Genomic DNA, 25,751 nt, shown 5'->3' on the forward strand with positions numbered 1-25,751 from the left:
TATTTCCTCAATGCTGGATACAAGGTGACTGGAATTTTGAAGTTTAATTGGAATTGGGATTCCTTTTGATTTTGATTTTGGAGACACTGGTGTCAAATTAATTAACTAACGCTCTCTTTGTCAAAACTGTTAGGACTGCTAATAAACAAAGAACAGTACAGCACAGGAACAGACTCTTTGGCCCATTAAGCTTGCGCCAATCATGTTGTCCTAACTAAACCAATTGCCTGTATCCCTCTATTCCCCGCCTTTCCAGATAAGTCTTTAATGTCACTCACGTCTGCCTCAACCACCTCACTTGGCAGTGCATTCCAGGCCACCACCTCCCTCTATGTAAAAAACTTCCCCCCCCACCCTCCGCACATCTCCACTGAACCTGTCCCCACTTACCTTGAACTTGTGCCCCCTATAATTGTCATTTCTGCCGTAGGAAGAAGCTTCCAACTGTTCACCTTATACATTCCCCTCATAATGTTATAAATTTAATCAGGTTGCCCCTCAGCCTCTGTCTTTCCAGGGAGAACAATCCTAGTTTATTCAATCTCTCCTCATAACTAATACCCTTCATATCAGTTAACATCCTGGTAAACCTTTTCTGTACTCTCTCCAAAAACTCCATGTCCTTCTGGTAATGTGTCAGACTTTTTACTTCTGGTAATGGGGCAGCCATTAGCACCATTATGGGAGATTACCAAAGAACAAAGAACAAAGGCCTGCAAAGGTTTTCCTTTGTTTGAAGGTGGCTGGAACAGGATCACTGTCATCGAGATATTGTTTGAAATTGCTACGAGGTATTCTGTGACAAGCTGAACTCTTGTGTTCACTCAGCTATTGTCCACTTTGAAAAAGCACAAAACAATTTTATGAAATAGTCCAGCTGGTGAATATATTTATCTTTCACATCTTGACCATGGCACTAATAAACCTTCTCTGAACTGTTCCTAATGCACATACATCTTTCCATAAATAAAACCAATACTCTGCATAATACTCCAGATGTGGTCTCACCATTGCCCTGTACAAATGAAGTAAAATAATCTCCCTATTTTTGAATCAATCCCCCTTATAATAAATGACATTCTATTAGCTTTTCTAATTACTTGCTGTACATGTATACAAGCCATTTGTGATTCATGTTCCAAGACATCCAGATCCCTCTGGTGGAGGCACACCTTGGCATGGGAGTAGAAGAAATATCTTGGCATGGAGGGTACAAAGGGCAATGGAGGAGTGGGTGGCACAGAATGTGTGGGAATGGGGTGGGGAGAAATGAGGTCCTTTCTGCTTTTAGCATAACTTGGACAAAGGCCTTTGAAGCGGCCTAGCTTAGCACCAGCCTCCCTCAAACTCTTTCCCAGGTTGGCTGACACCTGCTAGGGAATGAAAACCACATCTTCTGGACCAAGCCAGTAATTTTTCCAACTCCTGCTTCCTGTCTCAAGATTGAAAATCCTGCCCATTGAGAGAATAGTTAGCTTACACCTGGGATCTTTGATTTGAGTTTCATAAATACAGGCATTGTATACAAAAGCAGAAAGTTGTGCTGAATCTTTGTAAAGCTCTGGCTAGACCACAAGAAAACTGGTTCCTGTTCTGGTCATCAGAAATTAGGGAAGTAGAGGGCACAGAGGTTTACAGTTCCAGAGTTAACATAGAACATAGAACACTACAGCACAAACAGGCCCTTCGGCCCACAAGTCGAGACACTTTAGTTACAAGCTTTGTGGCAAGAGCTAGGGTTGTTCTACCTGTGGAAAGGAGACTGAGTAGATTTAATAGATGTATACTAAATTGTCAGTAAGATAACGAAGACAAAGAAAAGATATTCTCATTTGTTGATAGTAAAAGGACTAGAGGACATAGAATTAGTGAATATAAAGAATTTTCCTTACACGGTGTCTTGGAAATGATCCAGGACGTGCTGCCCATTGGAAGCAGAGATAATGAATGAGTTCAAACAGAAATTGAATAGGCATTTGAGGGGAATAAAGTTGCAGAGCTACAAGGAAAGAACAGGGGAATGGGACTTACAGGATTGCTCTACAGCGAGTCAATATGAAATTGATAAGCTGTCAAATTTCCATCTTAGGGTTTTACAACATGGCTGCAGATAATGGACCAAAATTGCCAGGTTTCCAGAATGATCCCAGCAGATTGCAAGTTAGTGAATGTAACTCTGATATTCAAGTAGGGAAGGAAAACGACTGCTGCAATTCAATAATAGTAAGAACAAAGAACAAAGAAAATCACAGCACAGGAACAGGCCCTTCAGCCCTCCAAACCTGCACCGACCATGGTGCCCGACTGAACTAAAACTTCTTACCCTTCCGGGGACCATATCCCTCTATTCACATCCTATTCATGTACTTGTCAAGACATCCCTTAAAAGTCACTACCGTACCCACTTCCATTACCTCTCTTGGCAATGAGTTCCAGCCATCCACATCCACTACTCTCTAAAACATCTGCCTTGTACATCTCCTTTAAACATTGCCCCTCACACCTTAAACCTGTGCCCCCTAGTAATTGACTCTTCCACCCTGGGAAAAAGCTTCTGACTATCCACTTTGTCCATGCCTCTCATAACCTTGCAGACTTCTATCAGGTCTCCCTTCAACCTCTGTCGCTCCAGTGAGAACAAACCAAATTTCTCCAGCCTCTCCTCATAGCTAATGCCTTCCATGTCAGGCAACATCCTGATAAATCTTTTCTGTACCCTCTCCAAGTGTCCACATCCTTCTGGTAGTATGGCGACCAGAATTGAACTTATATTCCAAGTTCGCCCTAATTAAGGTTCTATAAAGCTGCAACATGACGTGCCAATATTTGGATTTCCAAAAAACATTCGATATTTTTTTTTCACTTAGAGGGTGGTGAGTGAGTGGAATCGGCTGCCAGCGGTGGTGGTGGAGGCGAACTCGCTAGGGTCTTTTAAGACTTCTGGATGACTACGTGGGATTTAATGGGATTGAGAGTTATAGATAGACCTGGTAGGTATGGATATGATCGGTGCAACTTGTGGGCCGAAGGGCCTGTTTGTGCTGTAGTGTGCTATGTTCTGTGGGCTCGTGGGAATGAGAACATGAATGAGAATCGGATCATAGAAGCCCTACAGTGCAGAAGGAGGCCAGTTGGCCCATCGAGTCTGCACTGACCACAATCCTATTCAGGTCTTAACCCCATACATTTACCCTTGCTAGTCCCATGACAAAGGGGCAATTTATCATGGCCAATCCACCTAACACACACATCTTCGAACCATGGGAGAAAACTGGAGCACCCGGAGGAAATGCACACATAGGAGAACATGCAAACTCCACACAGACAGTGACCCAAGCTAGGAATCAAAAAAAAAACAGCACAGCACAGGAAACAGGCCCATCGGCCCTACAAGTCCGCACCGCCCATTTTAACACTGAGTGACTTATTCAAGTCTTTCTTCTACCAATAACGCTTTTGTCTACCTTTAGTGGACTCCACAATAAAAGGAATTATATGTGTGCCAGATTAAGGGAAATCCAATTTAGGGACAATTTATTGACACCAATCAGCCTAAAAAGCACGTTTTTGGGGTGTGAGAGAAAACTCATGCAAGCACGGGGAGAAGGTGCAAACTCCCACAGACGTTGACCCAAGCCAGAGATCCAAGCTGGGTCCCTATAACTGCACAGCAAACAGTGATAGTCACTGAGCTGTTGTGTTGCTCATCATCTGGGAATTGAATCTGGGTCCCTGGCACTGTGGTCAGCAGCAATGGTAACCACCGTGCCACTGTAGATAATCAGAAACCCAAGAAATAAGAAAAAATAGCTCTGCCATTCAACTAGGTCATGGTTGATTTTCCATCTCAGGGCCATTTCCTCACACTATCCATACATCCCTCCATATCTTCAATATCTAGAATTTGGTAATGCTTCAATGTGGTCATCCCTCATTCTTCTAAACTCTAGAGAATAAAGCACAATGTTCTCAATCTTTCCCAATAGGAAAGTCCCAGTGATCTGAATAGTGGACCTTCATTGCACTCCTTCCAACAGTATAGTAGACCAAAACTGTACACAATACACAAGCTCACCAAAGCCCCTTACAATTTCAGCAAGACTTTACTCCTGTACTCAACCTCTTGCAATGAAGAACTGCACGCCATTTGCTTTCCTAATGGCTTGCTGCAGCTGCATGCTAGCTTTCAGTGACTCTTGAGCAAGAACACCTATGTCCCTTTGGACATCACTTTAATTCACTTGTAGGACATGGGTATTGCTGGCTGGCCAGCATTTATTGTCCATCCTGAATTGCTCTTGGAGGACAATGGAAGCCAACTATAAAATAATAAGGGGCATAGATGAGCCAGATAGTCAATATCTTTTCCCAAAGGTTATGGAGTCTAAAACTAGAAGCATAGGTTTAAGGTGAGGGGTACAAAAGGGTCCAGAGATGCAACATTGTTTTCATACAGAGAGTGATGAGTGCCTGAAACAAGCTGCCAGAAGTAGCAGTAGAGGTGGGTAAATTCTTTTTAAAAAATGTTTAGACCATTACATGGGTAAGGTGGGTATAGAGGGATACGGCCAAATGTGGGCAATTGGGACTAGGTTTGTCATTTTAAAAAAAAGGAGCAGCATGGACAAGTTGGGCCGAGGGACCTTTTTCCATGCTATAAACCTCTAACTCTATGATAAAAACAGGTAACCTCACAATGTTAAGCTCTATACACATTTTGCTCCATGCATATAACCTATATCAATTTGTAAAACTATTTTATTGCAACTTACCTTCCCACCTATTTTCATGTCATCTGCAAATTTAGCTATGGTACATCCTTGCAACCAAAACATTAGTATAGATTGGAGGGTGGCAAATGTTGTGCTTTTATTTAAATAGGGCTGCAGGGAAAAGCCTGGGAACTACAGGCTACTGAGCCTCATATCTGTGGTAGGCAAATTGTTGGAAGGTATTTTGAGACACAGGATCTACAGGCATTTAGAGATACAAGTACTAATTAGGGACAGTCAGCGTGGTTTTGCGTGAGTGGAAAATCATGTCTCATGTTGCAACAGGATATTGATCAATTTGGCCAACCAGAATGCATCATCTTATGGCAGAGCAGGTTCCAGAGCTGGCCCCCTCCCTCCTGTTTGCCAATTACCTCAACAATAAATTGGATCAAGTAAATTAGGGGCAGCACAGTAGTTAGCACTGCTGCTTCACAGCTCCAGGGTCCTGGGTTCGATGCCCAGCTCAGGTCACTGTCTGTGTGGAGTTTGCACGTTCTCCTTGTGTCTGTGCGGGTTTCCTCCGGGTACTCTGGTCACAGTCCAAAGATGTACAGGTTAGGTTGATGGGCCATGCTAAGAAATTGCCCCTTACTGTCTGGGGATGCGTAGGTTAGACGGATTAGTGGGTGGGATTGCATTTGGTGCAGACTCGAAAGGCCTCTTTCTGCACTGTAGGGTTCTATGATTTATGATTTAAACTCCATCTGCCATTTGTCAGCCCATTGGCTTGTGCTGCCAAATAAACCTGTTGGATTTTTACCTGATGTTGTGAGACTTCTTACTGAGGTCACAGCCACACAGTAAAAAGCAAAGATTACTGTTCTTCTTTGGGGTTTCACATCAGGTTTTTTCCCCCTCCCCAAAAGGTGGTTGAACGATTTATTCATCAACGATATAAAATTCAAATCCCATTTTACCCACCACAGCAGCTTAATTCAGTTAATACCACATCAAGGCAACTCAAGATATAAAAAAATGCACATTTAACATGGTGTAGAAAAACATCTATTTTATTAGGAATGATGCACTTTTTATTTAGCAAGACCCTCTCATAGAGAATATTCAATTGGTTTAACTGACTCGTATCTCAAAATAAACAAGGAACACAACAGAGCGCAGCATCCAGATAGTTAGGGGTAAGCCTTTAAATATGTATGGTACACAAGGACAATAAACCATTTCACTTCCCATTAGCAAAGTGGAAATGCAGGCATAAAAACAGAAAATACAGAAAATACTCAGCATGTCAGGCAGCATCTGTGGAGTGAAAAACAGCTAATGCCTTAAGTCCCAGAAGAGATTAGAACCACGCTGATGAATTGTCATAGATTGATGTGAAATGTTAACTCTCCCCACAGGTGCTGCCAGATCTGCTGAATATTTCCAGCATTGTGTGTGTTTTTGTTTCAGATTTCCAGCATCCACTGCATTTTGCTTCAGTCAAAATGCAGACACACCAACTCATTTCTGTAATGGGCACATAATGGGACACTGGGTTTGTGGGGTACAGGCAATCATAAAAACTTTACGTCCTTACTGGAGGACATACATTTTATCCAAACTCCCGCAGCTGGAGAAGGTGGTTACACATCAACCGGCTCTCCCAAAACAGCATTAGCAGAATTTCATGTCTATGTAGAAAAGGTACAATTGGAAATTTGAACAGACTATGAGCCTTGACCTTCCGGATCAGGAGCTCCTTCAGGATCTTCATCATTGTAAATATTTTCAGCCTACAGGAAAAACAAAATAGTTAAAAAATTATAAAAACACTGGTACATCTAAGGAAGCTTTGCTTAAAAATGTTGAGTTAGAAGAACAAGCCCTAATCTAACGTGCCTCAAGAATTGAAGCATTAGAAAAGTAACAGGACCCTTAAATAGTCTGACAAACAGTACTGCCAGTGTGTGGTACCAAGCCATATTTGATTCCTGCTTATGTTAACAAATTTCATCCAAGGTTACAGGAAACAACATCCATATTTTTGAGAAAGTGACCAAAGAGGTGGATGGGGGTAAGGCAGTTGACGTGGTATATATGGACTTTCGTAAGGTGTTTGATAAGGTTCACCATGGAAGGCTTCTGCAGAAAATGCAGATGTATGGGATTGAGGGTGATTTAGGTAATTGGATCAGGAATTGGCTGACGGATAGGAGACAGAGGGTGGTGGTTGACGGTAAGTATTCGTCATGGAGTTCCGTTACGAGTGGTGTGCCTCAGGGATCTGTTTTGGGGCCACTGCTGTTGGTAATTTTTATTCATGATCTGGATGAGGGTATAGTTGGGTGGATTAGTAAATTTGCTGATGACACCAAAGTCGGAGGTGTGGTAGATAGTGAGGAAGGGTGTCTTAGTTTACAGGGGGACTTGGACAAGTTGCAGAGCTGGGCCGAGAGGTGGCGGATGGAGTTTAATGTGGAAAAGTGTGAGGTAATTCACTTTGGCAGGAATAACAGATGTGTAGAGTATAGGGCTAACGGTAGGACTCTGAATAGTGTGGATGAACAGAGGGATCTAGGTGTATGTGTACATAGATCCCTGAAAGTTGGGAATCAAGTAGATAGGGTTGTTGGGAAGGCATACAGTGTCTTGGAGTTTATTGGTAGGGGGATTGAATTTAGGAGCCGCAGCGTCATGTTGCAACTGTACAAGACTCTGGTGCGGCCGCACTTGGAGTATTGTGTGCAGTTCTGGTCCCCACATTATAGGAAGGATGGGGAGGCTTTGGAGAGGGTGCAGAGGAGGTTTACCAGGATGTTGCCTGGTATGGAGGGGAGGTCCTATGAGGAGAGACTGAGGGATTTGAGGTTGTTTTCGTTAGAAAGAAGGCGGCTAAGAGGGGACCTTATTGAAACATATAAGATGATTAGAGGTTTAGATAGGGTGGACAGTGATAGCCTTTTTCCTCGGATGGAGAAAGCTAGCACGAGGGGGCATAGCTTTAAATTAAGGGGGGGTAGTTATAGGACGGATGTCAGGGGTAGGTTCTTTACCCAGAGGGTGGTGAGGGACTGGAATGCCCTGCCTGCTGCAGTTGTAAATGCGCCTAGTTTGGGGGCGTTTAAGAGATCCGTGGATAGGTTTATGGATGGAAAGGGTTTGGTTTAGGTTAGAGGGTCATTGCTTTTTAACTGGTCGGCGCAACATCGTGGGCCGAAGGGCCTGTTCTGCGCTGTAATGTTCTATGTTCTAAATTTCACATGGTGGCAGCAGGAATGGTTAGTCATAATAGAAGTCAACTAAGGCAGCAGGCTAAATCTTTCAATCCAGAAATCTAGCCAGTGGAAAAAAACTAGCCAAAAAAAATGAACACATGCAAACTCCCATATTAAATGGATATCTATATGGAATTACCTTCCCAGTTATATTTCAGTCCTCTGCTGACTAGAATAACTCAAACAATAGGAAGGCAAATGTGTTTGGGAAAAGGATACAAATTCTGGCACTTATGCTTTAGTAGCAAAAAGTGGAGTCAGTCTTTGAACTTTGACTATTTCCCATTATGCATTATAAGTTTTAAAAGTATTTTTCATCTGGTTATCAATTCAGGTTGACTCAAAGCGTATACCAAATTTAAAAAGCCTCAATTATAACCTAATGATATTTTGAAAACAGCACTTGTCTGTAAATATTAGTGATCAAACAAATTTTAAATTCTCAGAGCCAAACATATTGCAATGGTTATACATTAAATGCTGTGCATACAAGTATTAAACTGGAGCAATGTAAAGTTACTGTAATAAAACATACTGCAGTGCATGATGAGGATTGTTTTACATTAAGTAAAATTAAGGCACTGAACCACGTGGGAAGATACTAGCTCAACAAACCAAAAATTTTTATCAAAGATAGGTATTAAGGAAGGTAAAAGCAAGGCAGAGGTTTAGGGAGGGAATTCCAGAGCTTAAGGCCCAGATATCTGAAAGCACTACTGCCAATAATGAATCCATTAAAATCTGTGATGCTCAAGAGGACTGAAGAACACAATTATCTGAGGGTTTGGTTGGGGAGCTGGACGGGATTAAATCAAGAAAGAGGGGGTCAAAGTCATGGAGGGATTTGGAAAAAAAGGACAAGTGTTTCAAATCAGGCAAATGAGCTGAGACAGGGTGAAGTTATGGAGGTGATGGCCAAATTGATGGCAGAAAATTCATAGAACATAGAACACTACAGCACAAACAGGACCTTTGGCCCACAAGTTGCGCCGATCATATCCATACCTACCAAGCCTATCTATAACCCTCAATCCCATTAAATCTCATGTACTGATCCAGAAGTCTCTCAAAAGACCCCAATGAGTTCGCCTCCACCACCACCGGCAGCTGGTTCCACTCACTCACCACCCTCAGTGAAAAACTTACCCCTGACATCTCCTCTGTACCTACCCCCCAGCATCTTAAACCTGTGTCCTCTCGTAGCAACCACTTCAGCCCTGGGAAATAGCCTCCGAGAATCCACCCCATCTATACCTCTCAACATCTTATAAACCTCTATCAGGTCACCTCTCATCCTTCGTCTGTCCAGGGAGAAAAGACCTAGCTCCCTCAGCCTATCCTCATAAGGCATGCCTCCCAATCCAGGCAACATCCTTGTAAATCTCCTCTGTACCCTTTCAAGAGCTTCCACATCCTCCTTGTAGTGAGGCGACCAGAACTGTGCACAGTACTCCAACTGGGGTCTGACAAGGGTCTTAAGATAAAGATAAGGGTTCATCGTGGGGTTAAACATAACATCCAAGATTACAAACATCCTGGCTTAATCTCAGGCTATTGCCAAGCAGAAGGACTGAATTGGTAGCATGGTAACAGGCTCGAGTGAAGTTAGAATCATTAGGGATTTACAGCATGGAAACAGGCCCTTCAGCCCAACTTGTCCATGCTGCCCTTTTTAAAACCCCTAAGCTAATCCCAATTGCCTGCATTTGGCCCATATCCCTGTATACCCATCGTACCCAAGTAACTATCTAAATGCTTTTTAAAAGACAAAAAAGTAGCCGCCTCTACTACTACCTCTGGCAGTTTGTTCCAGAGGCATCACCGTGTGAAAAAAATTGCCCCTCTGAACACTTTTGTATCTCCCCCCTTAAACCTATGCCCTCTAGTTTTAGACTCCTCTACCTTTGAAAAAAGATACTGACCACCTACCTTATCTATGCCCCTCATTGTTTTATAGACCTCTAAGGTCACCCCTCAGCCTCCTATTCTCCAGGGAAAGAAGTCCCAGTTTGTCCAGCCTCTTCTTATAACTCAATCCATTAAGTCCTAGTAGCATCCTAGTAAATCTTTCCTGCATGCTTTCTAGCTTAATAATATCCTTTCTATAATAGGGTGACCAGAAATGTACACAATGTTCCAAGTGTGGCCCTACCAATGTCTTGTACAACTTCAACAAGACATTCCAACTCCTGTATTCAATATTCTGACCGATGAAACCAAGCACGCTGAATGCCTTCTTCACCACTCTGTCCACCTGTGACTCCATTTTCAAGGAGCTATGAACATGTACCCCTAGATGTCTTGTTCTGTAATTCTCCCCAACGCCCTACCATTAACTGAGTAAGTCCTGCCATGGTTCAATCTACCAAAATGCATCACCTCGCATTTATCCAAATTAAACTCCATCTGCCATTCATCAGCCCACTGGATCAAGACCCCATTACAATTGGAGATCACTTTCTTCACTGTCCACTATGCCAATCTTAGTGTCATGTGCAAACTTACTAACCATCTCTCCTACATTCTCATCCAAATCATTAATATGAATGACAAATAACAATGGATTCAGCACTGATCACCCCTGAGGCCACTGCTGGTCACAGGCCTCCAGTCTGAAAAACCTGGAGGCCTGTGAAAGCAATGGCTTCAGTCTTCTCAATGTTAAGCACAAGAAATTTGCTTCTCATGCATAAGATGTTATGCATGCAGTCATCCACTTTGGTAGGAATGGCAGCAAAATGGATTATTAATTAAATGGTAAAAAATTGCAGCACTGTAGCTGTGTAGAGGGGCCTGGGGTGTCCTTGTGTAAGAATCACAAGGAGTTGGTTTGCAGGTGCAGCAGGTGATTCAGAAGGCAAATGGAATTTTGCCCTTCAATGCTAGAGGGATGGAGTTTAAAAACAGTGAGGTTACGTTGCAGCTGTATAAGGTGCTGGTAAGGTAACACTGAGTACTGTGTACAGTTTTGGTCTCCTTACTTGAGAAAGGATATACTGGCACTGGAGGGGGTGCAGAGGAGATTCACTAGGTTGATTCCGGAGCTGAGAGAGTTGGCTTATGAGGAGGCTGAGTAGTCTGGGGCTATACTCATTGGAATTCAGAAGAATGAGGGGAGATCTTATAGAAGCACATAAGATTATGAAGGAAGTAGGTAAAATGGAAGCAGGGAAGTTGTTTCCACCGGCAGGTGAAACCAGAACTAGGGGGTATGGCCTCAAAATACATTATAAGAAATGTAATTTCAGGAAGCAGATCTAGGACTGAGTTGAGAAGGAACTTCTTCACACAAAGGGTTATGAATCTGTGCAATTCTCTGCTCAGTGAAACAGTTGAGGCTCCTTCACTGAATGTTTTTAAGGCATGGATAGACAAAGTTTTGAACAGTAAAGGAATTAAGGGTTATGGTGAGCAGGTAGAACATTACAGCGCAGAACAGGCCCTTCGGCCCACGATGTTGCGCCGACCAGTTACAAAACAATGACCCACTAACCTAAACCAATCCCTTTTCGTCCATAAACCTATCCACGGATCTCTTAAACGCCCCCAAACTAGGCGCATTTACAACTGCAGCAGGCAGGGCATTCCAATCCCTCACCACCCTCTGGGTAAAGAACCTACCCCTGACATCTGTCCTATAACTACCACCCCTTAATTTAAAGCCATGCCCCCTCGTGCTAGATTTCTCCATCAGAGGAAAAAGGCTATTACTATCCACCCTATCTAAACCTCTAATCATCTTATATGTTTCAATAAGATCCCCTCTTAGCCACCTTCTTTCCAGCAAAAACAACCCCAAATCCCTCAGCCTCTCCTCATTAGGACCTCCCCTCCATACCAGGCAACATCCTGGTAAACCTCCTCTGCACCCTCTCCAAAGCCTCCACATCTTTTCTGTAATGTGGGGACCAGAACTGCACACAGTACTCCAAGTGCGGCCGCACCAGAGTTGTGTACAGTTGCAACATGACGCTGCGACTCCTAAATTCAATCCCCCTACCAATAAACGCCAAGACACCGTATGCCTTCTTAACAACCTTATCTACTTGACTCCCAACTTTCAGGGATCTATGTACACATACACCTAGATCCCTCTGCTCATCCACACTATTCAAAGTCCTCCCGTTAGCCCTATACTCGACACATCTGTTATTCCTACCGAAGTGAATTACCTCACACTTCTCCGCATTAAACTCCATCCGCCACCTCTCGGCCCAGTTCTGCAACCTGTCTAAGTCTTCCTGCAAACTATGACACCCTTCATCACTATCTACCACACCTCCGACTTTGGTGTCATCAGCAAATTTACTAATCCACCCAACTATACCCTCATCCAGATCATTAATAAAAATTACAAACAGCAGTGGCCCCAAAACAGATCCCTGAGGCACACCACTCGTAACCGAACTCCATGATGAATATTCACCATCAACCACCACCCTCTGTCTCCTATCCGCTAGCCAATTCCTGATCCAATTCCCTAGATCACCCCCAATCCCATACATCTGCATTTTCTGCAGAAGCCTACCATGGTGAACCTTATCAAACGCCTTACTAAAATCCATATACACCACGTCCACTGCCTTACCCCCATCCACCTCTTTGGTCACTTTCTCAAAAAACTCAATAAGGTTAGTAAGGCACGACCTACCCGCCACAAAACCATGCTGACTATCTCCAATCAATTCATTGCTCTCCAAATAACTATAAATCCTATCCCGAATAATTTTTTCTAAAACCTTGCCCACAACAGAAGTGAGACTCACCGGTCTATAATTCCCAGGGAAGTCTCTGTTCCCCTTCTTAAACAATGGGACAACATTCGCTAACCTCCAATCTTCCGCTACTATACCAGAGGCCAACGACGACCTGAAGATCAGAGCCAGAGGCTCTGCAATCACTTCTCTTGCCTCCCAGAGAATCCTGGGGTAAATCCCATCCGGACCAGGGGACTTATCTATTTTCAGACCCTCCAGAATATCTAGCACATCCTCCTTATCAACTGCAACACTGTCAATTCTACTCCCCTGCAATCCAGTGTCCTCCTCAGCTATATCCATGTCCCCCTGCGTGAACACCGAAGAGAAATATTGGTTCAATGCCTCTCCAATCTCTTTCAGTTCCACACAACTTCCCTCTGCTGTCTATAACTGGCCCTAATCTTGCCCTAACCAACCTTCTGTTCTTGACATACCTATAGAACGCCTTAGGATTCTCCTTAACCCTATCAGCCAAAGTCTTCTCATGTCCTCTTGGGTAAGTGGAGCTGAGTCCACGAAAAAAAAATCAGCCATGATCTTATTGAATGGTGATGCAGGCTCAAGGGGCCAGATGGCCTATTCCTGCTTCTTGTTATTAACATAAGCAATTGGGCAAGTATCAAGACAGATGATGATCAGGGAGAGCTGGGTGCCATCAGCATGTGAAAACTAATGCTATGCTTTCGGACTACATATGACGTCAATAATTCCACCACATGAGCAGATTCAAGATAATCAGCATTTGAAGTATATTAGTTGTGCTTCCCAAAGACTATATATGCTAGGTTTGAAAAGAGAAAATATTATGTGGCAATGTGCCTAAACTCACCATCTGCCACACTTGCATGATATTGTCTTCAGATACAGAGCAAATTACCCATGGTTCGTTTGGGTTCCAGGAAAAATCTGAAATCTTCGCTGTGTGACCACCATGGATAAACTGAAACACAAAAGCAAGATTTTGTCACTGTTTCAATGTGAATTAGTACATTTAAGTTAACCACACTTCCTTAACTTTCAAAGACTTTAATTTCTTTCTTCTATAGGGATCAAGCCAAATGGCCTTCTGTGTCATTTACGACTTGGACTGCTTTCTGTAGTTGGTCTGTTTCTCTTGTTTTTACATACAACAGTTCCCTTCCCCATTACCTATAGCACCCCACTGTTGAGGGGAGATTGCAACAATGCAGTGACCACTAAAGTACAATAAAAATGCAGCATTTTCATGTCTTGTGCATTTGAACACGAAGGTGCGTAATTTTGGGATTAGTTCCTTTCACTGAGTTTTATCCAAGTGTAAAGCAAGAAAATTAATTTTGAGTTGTAGAACACCAGGTGAGACAGTCTACCTGTGATCTGAATCTTTCCTGTAATGTACCAAACTAAATAACCCAAAGAACATGTATGTGTGAGGGGGCACCCAAAGGGGGTGCAGTGTGCCTCTTCAGAATGTCAGCACAAACACAAGTGGCCTCTTTTAGTACAACCATGCTCTGATTGTATGAAATTATTCAACTGGACTTCACACACAAAACTGGGTGAACACACAACTTCAAGATTATATGAAGCATATTCCAAGGTATTGGAAAGTTCATATTATAGAATGCTCTCAACCTTTGAGTTGAAAACAATGATATAAATTCTTCACAGAACTCATTTCAACAAAACTAAAATGAATCTTCTACACAAGAACTAATGAGTCCTGCTTTGCACGCCTTGTTCATAATCAGCCATATTGGAATGCTAAGAGAAAGACACAGCATGGATCAGGCTTCTGGCAGCTGTCAGTTGGCTTATTAGGAATCAAAGTTCTGAATACAGACAATGGGCACATTATAGGCAGGGAAGGTCCAAGTCTAGATCCTTCAGTCTGCACCAAGTTAGTGAACTCAGCGAGGAAGAAAATTCAAATGATAACGAGGGAAAAAAAACATTACAATAGCTAATCACTGAAACATTATTATGCACACTGAAGAATAAGACTGAGCTGCAATGCCTGTCCAATTCAGATAGCCACATTATCCAGACTGTCATAAATATGCTCTTTGAGAACCAAATTCTAAAACAAATCATTGTTTAAGGAAAGCCAGAAGGGGGGTGGGGGGTGGATTGTGCATTGTAAGTTTAACCCCTTACCAACAGCTCTGGAGGGCCATCTTCTGCATCTTCAGGTGACTGTTCCTCTCCAATTTTACTAGAAAGAAATTGCAGACATTAATACTGGAGAAAAAAACTACACAGAACTGAAGGGTTTTTATATGTTGATGTGCTGGTGGTTGCAGATACACAGTCTGCCTTCAACCATAGGAGGCAAAATCCATGCTAGCAGAACAGGGGCTGCCAAAAGCAAAACTAGATGCAAGATTTTTTTCTATTTCCAACATAGGCCAGCCATTGCCGTAACAACAAAGAAAAATGCAAAATACTGCAAAATGAAAACTGGAAGTGCTGGAAAACTCAGCAAGCTTGGCAGCATCTGTGGGGAGAGAATAGAGCCAATATTGAGTCCAGAATCAGCAGAGGGTACTAGGAGGGTTAGGGGAAGTGGAATGGAACAAAGGAAATGTAAATGAGAATACAGAAGGCTGAGAAGATGCTAAAAGTATCCAGTGATCAAAATGTGTGAATGGAAGAACAGAGGTACAGATGGTATGGGGCTGCCTGGGGGGTTACGGCAGTTGCTCTGAAAGGTGTGGTGGTGGGTGGCGGCGCAGCGAAGAGAGATGGAATGGAGCAGTGGAAAAGTGAAAGTGAGAAAGAAGGATAATAAAATGGATGAATGACATTAAACAAAATGAAGCAAAATAAATGGAAATGGGGGAAGGGAGGCTTTCACGCTCTGAAGTTGATGAGCTCAATGTTCAGTCCGGAAGGCTGCAAGAATGGTAGGAAGGACTATTACTTATGTGGCGAAAAACTGCAGCAGGAGACGGTGCAGAGGGACCTCGGGGTCCTTGTGCGTGAGTCGCAAAAACCCAGCTTGCAGGTGCAGCAGGTGGTCAGGAAGGCAAATGGGATGCTGGCCTTCATAGCGAGGGGGATTGAATATAAAAGTAGGGAGGTCTTGCTGCAGCTGTATAGGGCATTGGTGAGGCCGCAGCTGGAGTACTGTGTGCAGTTTTGGTCGCCGCACCTGCGCAAGGATATTTTGGCCTTGGAGGGAGTGCAGAGGAGGTTTACTAGGCTGATACCGGAGTTGAGGGGGTTGAGCTATGAGGAGAGGCTGAATAAACTAGGCTTGTACTTGTCAGAGTTTAGAAGAATGAGGGGAGATCTCATTGAGACGTATAAGATGATGAATGGGATGGATAGGATAGAGGTGGAAAGACTCTTCCTGCTCAAAAAAGACAGTAGGACTAGGGGGCACAGCCTCAAGATAAAAGGGGGGCGGTTTAGAATGGAGTTGAGGAGGAACTTCTTCACTCAAAGGGTGGTGAATCTCTGGAATTCTCTGCCCGTTGAAGTGGTGGAGGCTGCCTCGCTAAATATTTTTAAGACGCGGGTTGATGGGTTTTTGATAAGAGAGGGGATTAAGGGTTATGGGGAGAGGGCGGGAAAGTGGAACTGAGCAGCGACAGATCAGCCATGATCTTATTGAATGGCGGGGCAGGCTCAAAGGGCTAGATGGCCTACTCCTGCTCCTATTTCTTATGTTCTTATGAAATGCCCAATTGGAAGATGAGGTGCTGTTCCTCCAGTTTGCACTGGGTTTGGCTACAACATTGCAAAAGGCCCAGGACGGACATGTGGACAGGAGAGCAGGGTGGTGTGTTGAAGTGGCAAGTGACAGGAAGGTCTGGGTCCTGCTTGCAGACGGACCGAAGGCGTTCAGCAAAGCAGTCACCCAGTCTGTGTGTCATCTCCAATATATAATAGGTCACATTGGGAGCAGTGAACGCAATAGACCAGGTTGAAGGGGGTGCGTTACTTCACCTGAAAGGGGTGTTTAGGACCTGGAATAGTGAACAGTGAGGTGAAGGGGCAGGTGTTGCACCTTCTACAATTGTATGGGAAGGTTTGATTTGATTTATTATTGTCACATGTATTAACAATGAAGAGTATTGTTTCTTGCGCACTATACAAAGTGTACTATTCATAGAGAAGGAAACAAGAGTGTGCAAAATGTAGTGTTATAGTCATAGCTAGAGTGTAGAGAAAGATCAACTTAATGTAATTCAAAAGTCTGTTGGCAGCAGGGAAGCTGTTTGAGTCAGCTGGCATGTGATCTCAGACTTCTGTATCTTTTCCTCCAGGAAGGTGGTGGAAAAGAGAATGCCCGGGATGCGTGAGGTCCTTAATTATGCTGGTTGCCTTGTCTACACTTCCTGCTGCCTTAGCAGAGGCACTGGATGGGAGGCTGGTTTGTGTGATGGATTGAGTTGCATTCAGGACCTTTTGTAGTTTCTTACGATCACAGGCAGAGCAGGAGCCACACCAAGCTGTGATACAACCAGAAAGAATGCTTTCATGATGCATCTGTAAAAGCTGGTCAGAGTCGTAACTGACATGCCAAATTTCCTTAGTCTGAGAAAGTAGAGGTGTTGGTGGGCTTTAACTATGGTGTCGGCATGGGGGTGATGGACCAGGACAGGTTGTTGGTGATCTGGACACCTAAAAACTTGAATCTCTCAACCCTTTCTGTTTTATCCCCATTGACGTAGACAGGGACATGTTCACCTCTAGGCTTCCGGAAGTTGATGACAATCTCCTTTGTTTTGCTGACATTGAGGAAGATTATTAGTGCCGCACCAGTTCACTAGCCTCTGCCGCATCTGTTCTGATGCCACTTTCCAAAACAGCACTGCAGATATGTGCATGGTGGCACAGTGATTATCACTGCTGCCTTACAGCACTAGGGACCCAAGTTTAATTCCAACCTTGAGTCACTGTCTGTGCAGAGTCTGCACATTCCATGGTACCATGGGCAGGGGCAAAAAATGAGAACAAAGGGGACCCTATTCTGATTCTAGGAGGGAAGGGAGATGGTGAGAGCAGAAGCCCAGGGGATGGATTGGATGTGGTTGAAAACCCTGCCAACCACTGAGTGGTAAACCACAATTGAGGAAAAAGGAATACTACCATAGGATCTCTACAATGCAGAAGGAGGCCATTTGGCCCAAAGAGTGTGCAGACTCTGCAGTCACGAAAATACCAGAAAGAGTCTCAAAAAGGGCAGGAATAAGGAATGTTCCAGATATCCAAAATGACAGACATAACCAAGATCCTAGTTAATGGCCGGAAGTATGGATTTGTACATGGAAGGTCATGGCTCACCAACTTGATTGTTTTTTTTTTGGAAGGGGTGACAAAGATAATTGATGAGGGACTATGGATGTAGTGTTTGTGAACTTTAGTAAGGCATTTGACAAGGTTCCATATGGCAGACTGGTACAAAAACTCAGATCACATAGGATTTGGGGTGGGCTTGCTAGATGGATACAGAACTCGCTAAGTCAGAGAGTAGCAGTGGAGAAGTGTTTTTTCAGAATGGAGATCTGTAGCTCGTGGTGTTCCACAGGGATCAGTTGTATCCCCTGCACTACCAGAAACTCCACCAACTTTTGTCATCCGCAAACTTCTACAATGACTGGATTTTACTGTTAAACATACTTAACACAACTCCATGTTTATCATCTGTTTCTGCTGATGTTAATAAAATCCTGCCCAAGATGAGCATTAAGAGGATACAGATTGGAGACTTGGGCAAGAAATGGCAGATGGATTTTAATCTGGACAAATGCAAGATGATGCATTTTGGAGGATCAAACTTAGGAGTGAGTGAATTATACTGTAAATGGCAGAACCCTTAGGAACATTAATGTAGAGGGATCAAGGGTGTGCAGGTCCACAGTTCCCTAAACGTGGCAACACAGGTGGCCAAGGTGATTAAGAAGCCATATGGCATGCTTGCCTTCATCAGCCAGAGCACTGAGTACAAGAATTGGGAAATAATGTTACAGCTTTGTCAAAACTTACATAAAAGCATTTGCAGTACTGCTGGTCACCACACTGCCAGAAGGGTGCGGAAGCTTTGGAGAGAGTGCAAAGCTTCACCAGGATGTTGTCTGGTCTCAAGGACATTGATCATGAGGGGTTAACACAAACTAGGATTGTCTTCACTGGAAAGACTGAGGCTGAGGAGAGATCTGATCGAGTTCTACAAAATTGAGGGGGCATAGGTAGGGTGGATAGTCAGAGGCTTATTCCCAGGGTGGAAGTGTCAATTGCATGGGGGCACAGGTTCAAGGTGAGAAAGGGAAGTTTAAGGGAGATGTGCAGGGGAGGTTTTTCCATAAAGAATGGCAGTGGTAGCAACATTTAAGAGACATCTGGATGGATACAGGAATAGGGAGGGAATAGAGGGATGCAGTCTCAGTCACGGCAGGTGGTTTTTAGTTTAGTTAGGGCCTCATGATTGGCATGGGCTTGGAAGCTCAAAGGACCTGTTCCTGTGCTGTACTTGTCTTTGGTGTGGAGGTGCCAGCATTGGACTGGGGTGAGCACAATAAGTAGTCTTACAATACCAGGTTAAAGTCCAACAAGTTTATTTGGAATCACCTGGTGAGACTTGTTACTGCACTTTGTTCTTCTTATCCCATGTGGGTACCCTTAGCAACACAGTTTATTTGGGGCAGGGGAGACAAGTTAAAGGTGAAATTGTTCATTGAGAGGGCAAGTTCAGTCAGAGGGTGGATGGGCACTGGTTGGACCTCCATTCAACAAACTGGACAACTCAGACCATCCCGGATGGAGACTGGCTGTCCATAGTGAGAAAATCAGGGCTAAGAAACTTGAAGTTGTTGAAACGATATTTGGCTAGAAGAATCACAATGCATGTGGGAAGAAGTTTAGTGGGGCAGGTGCAGACCAAAACAGTGGGTCTACCAAAAGTCCTCTTTGTATGCTGGACCAGACCAATGCCACATTGACATGAAAATTGCACTTGGAGATAAATGGGTACTAAAATAAGCATGTCCAAAAGTAAAGATTTGTTAAGGATAATATAATAACTTAAAACTACAAGCCAGTTTAAGAACTTTTTATATTAGTTTGAAACGTGCATTTGCAGGTTGATCTTGGTGGTAAGCTGCCTTCTTGAACTGCTACAGCCTGAGCTGTAGGTACATCCTTAGTACTGTCAGGGATTTCCAGATTTATGAACTAGTGACAGCCATGGATTTAGTATGAATGAAGGGTGGGGGGGTGGATTTCTTTTTTAAACTATTACTCATTCTACTCCCACCCCCTTCAATAGCACTCACATGATCTCTGGAGCAAATCACAGAAGTTGCTGATTTACAAGTTTTGCACAATGGGTCCACACTTAGCAGTGTTTAGATTACTATCCAAAGTCATTGAGAACATAGTTCACCTCTAACCCATCAAAACAGCCACACCCAAGGGCCTGAAATGCTGATTTCCAATCTCTACTCTCTAATTATTACTACGCTCATTGAGGGACTGTCTTAACAGCATAAGAATATAAGAAATAGGAGGAGTAGGCCATCTAGCCTGCCCTGCCATTCAATAAGATCATGGCTGATCTGAAGTGGATCAGTTCCACTTTCCCGCTTTCTCCCCATAACCCTTAATTCCCCTGTCTATCAGAAACCTATCAACCCGTGACTTAAATATATTTAGCGAGGTAGCCTCCATCACTTCAACACTCTAGTCCTGCTATCCTTTCTAAGCGGGAAGAATCTCTCTACCTCTTCCCTATCCATCCCCTTCATTATCTTATACATCTCTATAAGATCCCCCCTCATCCTTCTGAGCTCCAACAAGTACAGACCCAGTCTATTTAGTCTCTCTTCATAGGCCAACCCCCTCATCTCCGGTATCAGCCTAGTGAACCTCCTCTGCACTCCCTCCAAGGCTAATATATCCTTCCACAAGTGCGGTTAGCAAAACTGCACACAGTACTCTAGCTGCGGCCTCACCAGTGCCCTGTACAGTTGCAGCAAGACCTCCCTTTTATATTCTATCCCCCTCGCTATAAAGGCCAACATTCCATTTGCCTTCTTGATCACCTGCTGCACCTGCAGACTGGGTTTTTGCGACTCATGCACGAGGACCCCCAGGCCCCTCGGCACCGGAGCATGCTGCAGCTTTGCCTTTCAAATAATAATCCCTCCTACTATTATTTCTGCCAAAGTGGATAACCTCACACTTGCTAACATTATATTCCAACTACCAGGTCCTCGCCTACTCACTCAGCCTATCCAGATCTCTCTGCAGACTTTCCACACCCTCCACGCAATTTGCTTTTCCACTCATCTTCGTGTCATCAGCAAATTTCGTCACCCTACACGAAGCTCCCTCCTCTAGATCATCTATATAAATGGTAAACAGTTGAGGCCCCAGCACCGATCCCTGCAGCACTCCACTGGTCACCAACCGCCAACCAGAATAGCACCCATTGATACCAACTCTGCTTCCTTTTAGACAGCCAATCCTCTATCCACGCTAACAGCTTACCCCCAATTCTGTGCAGCCTAACCTTCTGTAGCAATCTTTTGTGAGGCACCTTATCAAACGCCTTTTGAAATCTAAAAAAACACCACATCCACTATCGCACTAGTCACATCCTCAGAAATCCAATAAATTCGTCGAACACGACTTCCCCTTAACGAATCCGTGTTGCATCTGCTCGATCAAACCATTCTTTTCTAGGTGCCTTGCTATTTCTTCTTTGATGACGGATTCTAGCATTCTTCCAACTACAGACGTTAAACTAACTGGCCTATAATTCCCTGCCTTTTGTCTGCTACCTTTTTTAAACAGCAGCGTAACATTAGCCGTTTTCCAATTTTCCGGCAATTCCCCAGAGTCCAGTGAATTTTGATAAATAATTACTAAGGCATCCACTATCACCTCTGCCATTTCTTTCAGAACTGTCTTCAAATGGCTAATTAAATAAAACTCTATTAACTTTCAGCAAAGAACATAGAACATTACAGCGCAGTACAGGCCCTTCGGCCCTCGATGTTGCGCCGACCAGTGGAACCAATCTAATGACCCTCTAACCTAAACTATCCCAATATTATCCATATGCCTATCCACTGACCATTTGAACGCCCTTAAAGTTGGCGAGTCCACAACTGCTGCAGGCAGGGCATTCCACACCCTTACTACCCTGAGTAAAGAACCTACCTGACATCCGTCCTATAATTACCATCCTTTAATTTAAAGCGATATACCCTCGTGTTAGCCAACACCATCCGAGGAAAAAGGCTCTCACTGTCCACCCTATCTAACCCTCTGATCATCTTGTATGCCTCAATTAGGTCACCTCTTAACCTTCTCTCTAACGAAAACAACCTCAAGTCCCTCAGCCTTTCCTCATAAGACTTTCCCACCATACCAGGCAACATCCTGGTAAACCTCCTCTGCACCATTTCCAATGCCTCCACATCCTTCTTATAATGCAGCAACCAGAACCGTACGCAATACTACAAGTGCGGCCGCACCAGAGTTTTGTACAGTTGCAACATGATCTCACAGCTCCGAAATTCAATTCCTCTACCAATAAAAGCTAACACACCATACGCCTTCTTAACAACCTTCTCAACCTGGGTGCCAACATTCAGGGATCTATGCACACGAACACCGAGATCCCTCTGCTCATTGACACTACCAAGAGTCCTTCCATTAGCCCTATAATCTGTACTCCTGTTACTCTTACCAAAGTGAATCACTACACTTTTCTGCATTAAACTCCATTTGCCACCTCTCAGCCCAGCTTTGCAGCTTATCTATGTCCCTCTGCAAACTGTAACATCCATCCTCACTGTCTACAACTCCTCCGACTTTGGTGTCGTCAGCAAATGTACTAACCCATCCTTCTACACCCTCATTTAGGTCATTTATAAAAATGACAAACAGCAGTGGCCCCAAAACAGATCCTTGAGGTACACCACTTGTAACTGAACTCCAGGTTGAGTATTTCCCATCAACCACTACCCTCTGTCTTCTATCAGCTAGCCAATGCCTGGTCCAAACTGCTAAATCACCCTCAATCCCATGCATCTGCATTTTCTGCAGTAGCCTACCATGGGAAGATGATACCAAAGGGAATAGATTTCAAGAACAACAACTGTGGATACAAGGGTAGGTCAGTTTCCTTGGAGAAAAGGTGGCAGAGAGAAGTATTTAAGATTGAGAGAGATATGGACAGGGTAAAGTGAGAAAATGTTCTCTCTCAAGGAGTGAGCATGTCAAGAGCTAGAGAGCACAGATGCAAAATAATGGGCAAATGTAGTAGCAGTGATGTAAAGGAAAAAGATTTTTTTCACCCAGAGGATGGTTGGAGTCTAGAATGAACTCCCTTAGGGGCAGTGGAGCCAACTTTGGAGTGAGGTAGTCAAAAAGGGAATTGGATTGCTATTGAAAAGGGAATGAACAAGGTTACAGGGATAAAGGCAGTGGAGTGGGAATAGGTAGAATGCTCTTTCAGAGTCAGCACAAACTCAATGGGCCAAATAGTCTCCTTCTGCATTGTAAAGATTTTGTGAAAAGCAAGCCATGGAGATTGTCACCACAACTCTTGGCAATGCCAGGTGAAAAAAAATTTGCATTTTCTAGGAACTTTAGTTTTCTCTTTCCAACTTGTCCATTCCTCCAGTTGATTAGAGCCCTGATGCAGTACTTTTCCATCCTAAAATCCCATATCCCTTAAGATAAAGCAGAGATTTGAACCGAATGGGATTGTAACTCTGGGATCAGTAATTGTTGTAGGTTACTGTAACTCCTACCTCAAATCCCATACATTCAATCTGCGATCTGTTCCACTTGATGCCAGGATTGTTTCATTATGAGGAGACCATTGAACCTGTCGGTATTAACAGAGATGCCTTATGTGGATATAACTTTGCAAGAGAAAAATAGAACACTACTGCATTCTCATGAAAATTTAAAAAGTCAACTTTTTTGAAATTAGAAGGGGACGTGAAAAGGGAAAATCTAAGATTTTGTCAGTCACTGAATTTTCATAAAACATACTAGTTCACTTATAATCAAACTGAATGTGGAAGAGAATGCACACTTGTATAAAATTAAACCTTTATGGACCTTGTACAAAGAGACCTTGGGCCACATTCTCCAACCTGATCTGCAGCTGGGATTTTCCAGTCCCGCTGCCATGGAGAGATGTGGTAAAATGCCAAATTCTCTGTTCTTGCTGATAGTGGCAGCAGGGTGTGAACAGCCAGGAGAATATAGAATCATTTATCCAGAGAATCTAAATGCTTATTCCAAAAGCCATCATTACATCTGGTAATAATTAAATTTAGACAGTCATTTCAGGGTCATAACAGGCAGACAGTTGAAGACCATCACCCTTGTATTGATTACTAAAATAAAATGCTCGACATCTGAAACTGAAAATATTGGAAATATCAGGTCAGCTACGCAGCCGTGAAGAGCAACAAAACTAACATTTCAGGTCCATTGCCTCTAATGAGACCTGATACAAGGTCACCACCCTGAAAATGGGCTGAATTTTCTCTAAAAGATTCAGAACCTCAATTTCATGACCCATTGGGTGCCCTGATCCTGCACTTGCCAGCAAACTTCCCAGAGGTAAACCCCACCATCCTACTGAATGACAACAGGCAGGGAGGCTCTCAGTGCTGCTGGATCAAAGGACTAGCAGCTCTGGAGAGTCAGGTTCATCTAAGCAGGTTAGGGACTACAATCCAGGAGAAGCATGGGCACACGTACAAATCTAAGGGCCAAAGCTATTAGGCCCCTTTGAGCAAGAGGCAAAGCCCTCTGAATGAATCATTCTTGCCTATGGCCCCCAAAGGGGTGAGGAGCCCTGGCATTTTTTTTACTTAAAAAGGAGAAAAAGTCCAACAAGACTACACTACAAATGGTGCAATTTGGAAAATTCACAGTATTAAAAATTAGATAAAAGATTGATCACATATTAAAAATATCAAAATTACACTGATGAAGTCTAAATCAAAGTCATCTGTGATTAGTTGATAGTACACTTGCCTCTGAATCAATCACAAGGCTCTAGGTTAAAGTTCCACTCCAAGGCTTGACACGCCAATGCTGGTTTGTGGGAGTTTGCTGATTGCAAATTAATTGCCATGTTTCTTACACTACATAGTGACTTGTCTTCAAAAGTACTTATTTGATTGTAAAACCTTGAGATGTCTGATGTTCACAAAAAGCAAAAGAGCTATACAGATGCAAGTATTTATTTGTGCAATCTATGACAACTGGCCATAAGAAGCAATTCTTTGATGAAACATTTCTTATTAAATGTTGGTTAGACAACCAACTGTCTAATTTATTAATTTCATCCCCACTGCGTTCTCAGAACCCAGGGAAAATGGACTAAGGCTTTGATGGATTATGTCCATTTTTCCAGTCTTACCTATCTTTGTAGATTAAGTGTACCAAATACAAGGACATACAGATTATGATGATCAACATAAAACTAGTGTAGTCAAAATTATAATTTTCACGAATTTTAAATAAATCATGAATTTTGATCTGCAACAAAAAAGTCCACAAAAAAAAGACAAAGCTTATTTAAAAAGATGTAACAATTCAAATTAAAAGATAAAAATATATTTTCTTTCAGCCTTACCTCAAGTGGATCTGCTGTGTGCTTGTGAAATATAAAAAACACCAACTGTACGAGGATCCTGAATTCATAGACTAAAATCTTTTGGCCCGTTCTCACTCACCTCTGTCCTGTTAAAGAGACGTTACCTGCCGGCTGGTTGTGTGCTACAGCCGGCTGATAATCCACCACAGGAAACAAGACGAGTTGGAGCTGGGTGCCCATTTCGTGGCCGCAGCTTGAAGGAAAAACATTATTGAGGTCTGAACCTGAAAACTATTCAGGCCTCCTGACTGTCAGGTTTAACACTGCTAACATCTTGTCCGCTGAACTCCAAGAGTAACATCAGCCCCCAACATATCTTACTTAGCACCAATTATAAATACTCTGTATATTGCTCAGTGCAGCAAGATTAATCAGG

The 25,751-nt window shown here is 43.3% G+C and overlaps 1 protein-coding gene across 3 annotated transcripts in view; it reads right to left on the reverse strand.

Moving 5' to 3' along the window:
* Positions 1-5,769: 5,769 nt before the first annotated feature.
* rbbp4 (retinoblastoma binding protein 4) overlaps positions 5,770-25,751 on the reverse strand; it is a 62,589-nt gene continuing 42,607 nt past the window's right edge. For all 3 annotated transcript variants that reach the window (XM_080211701.1, XM_080211699.1, XM_080211698.1), the window contains 4 exons: positions 23,505-23,581; positions 14,887-14,944; positions 13,580-13,690; positions 5,770-6,508 (listed from right to left, as the gene is read on the reverse strand). In XM_080211701.1, the coding sequence (XP_080067827.1) occupies positions 6,443-6,508; positions 13,580-13,690; positions 14,887-14,944; positions 23,505-23,581 (312 nt within the window). In that variant the 3' untranslated portion in view covers positions 5,770-6,442. The remainder of the gene's footprint in view (positions 6,509-13,579; positions 13,691-14,886; positions 14,945-23,504; positions 23,582-25,751) is intronic.

The sequence above is a fragment of the Carcharhinus amblyrhynchos genome, chromosome 24 (assembly GCF_965287045.1).
Source record: "Carcharhinus amblyrhynchos chromosome 24, sCarAmb.v2.hapA, whole genome shotgun sequence".
Classification (NCBI taxonomy): Eukaryota; Metazoa; Chordata; class Chondrichthyes; order Carcharhiniformes; family Carcharhinidae; genus Carcharhinus; species Carcharhinus amblyrhynchos.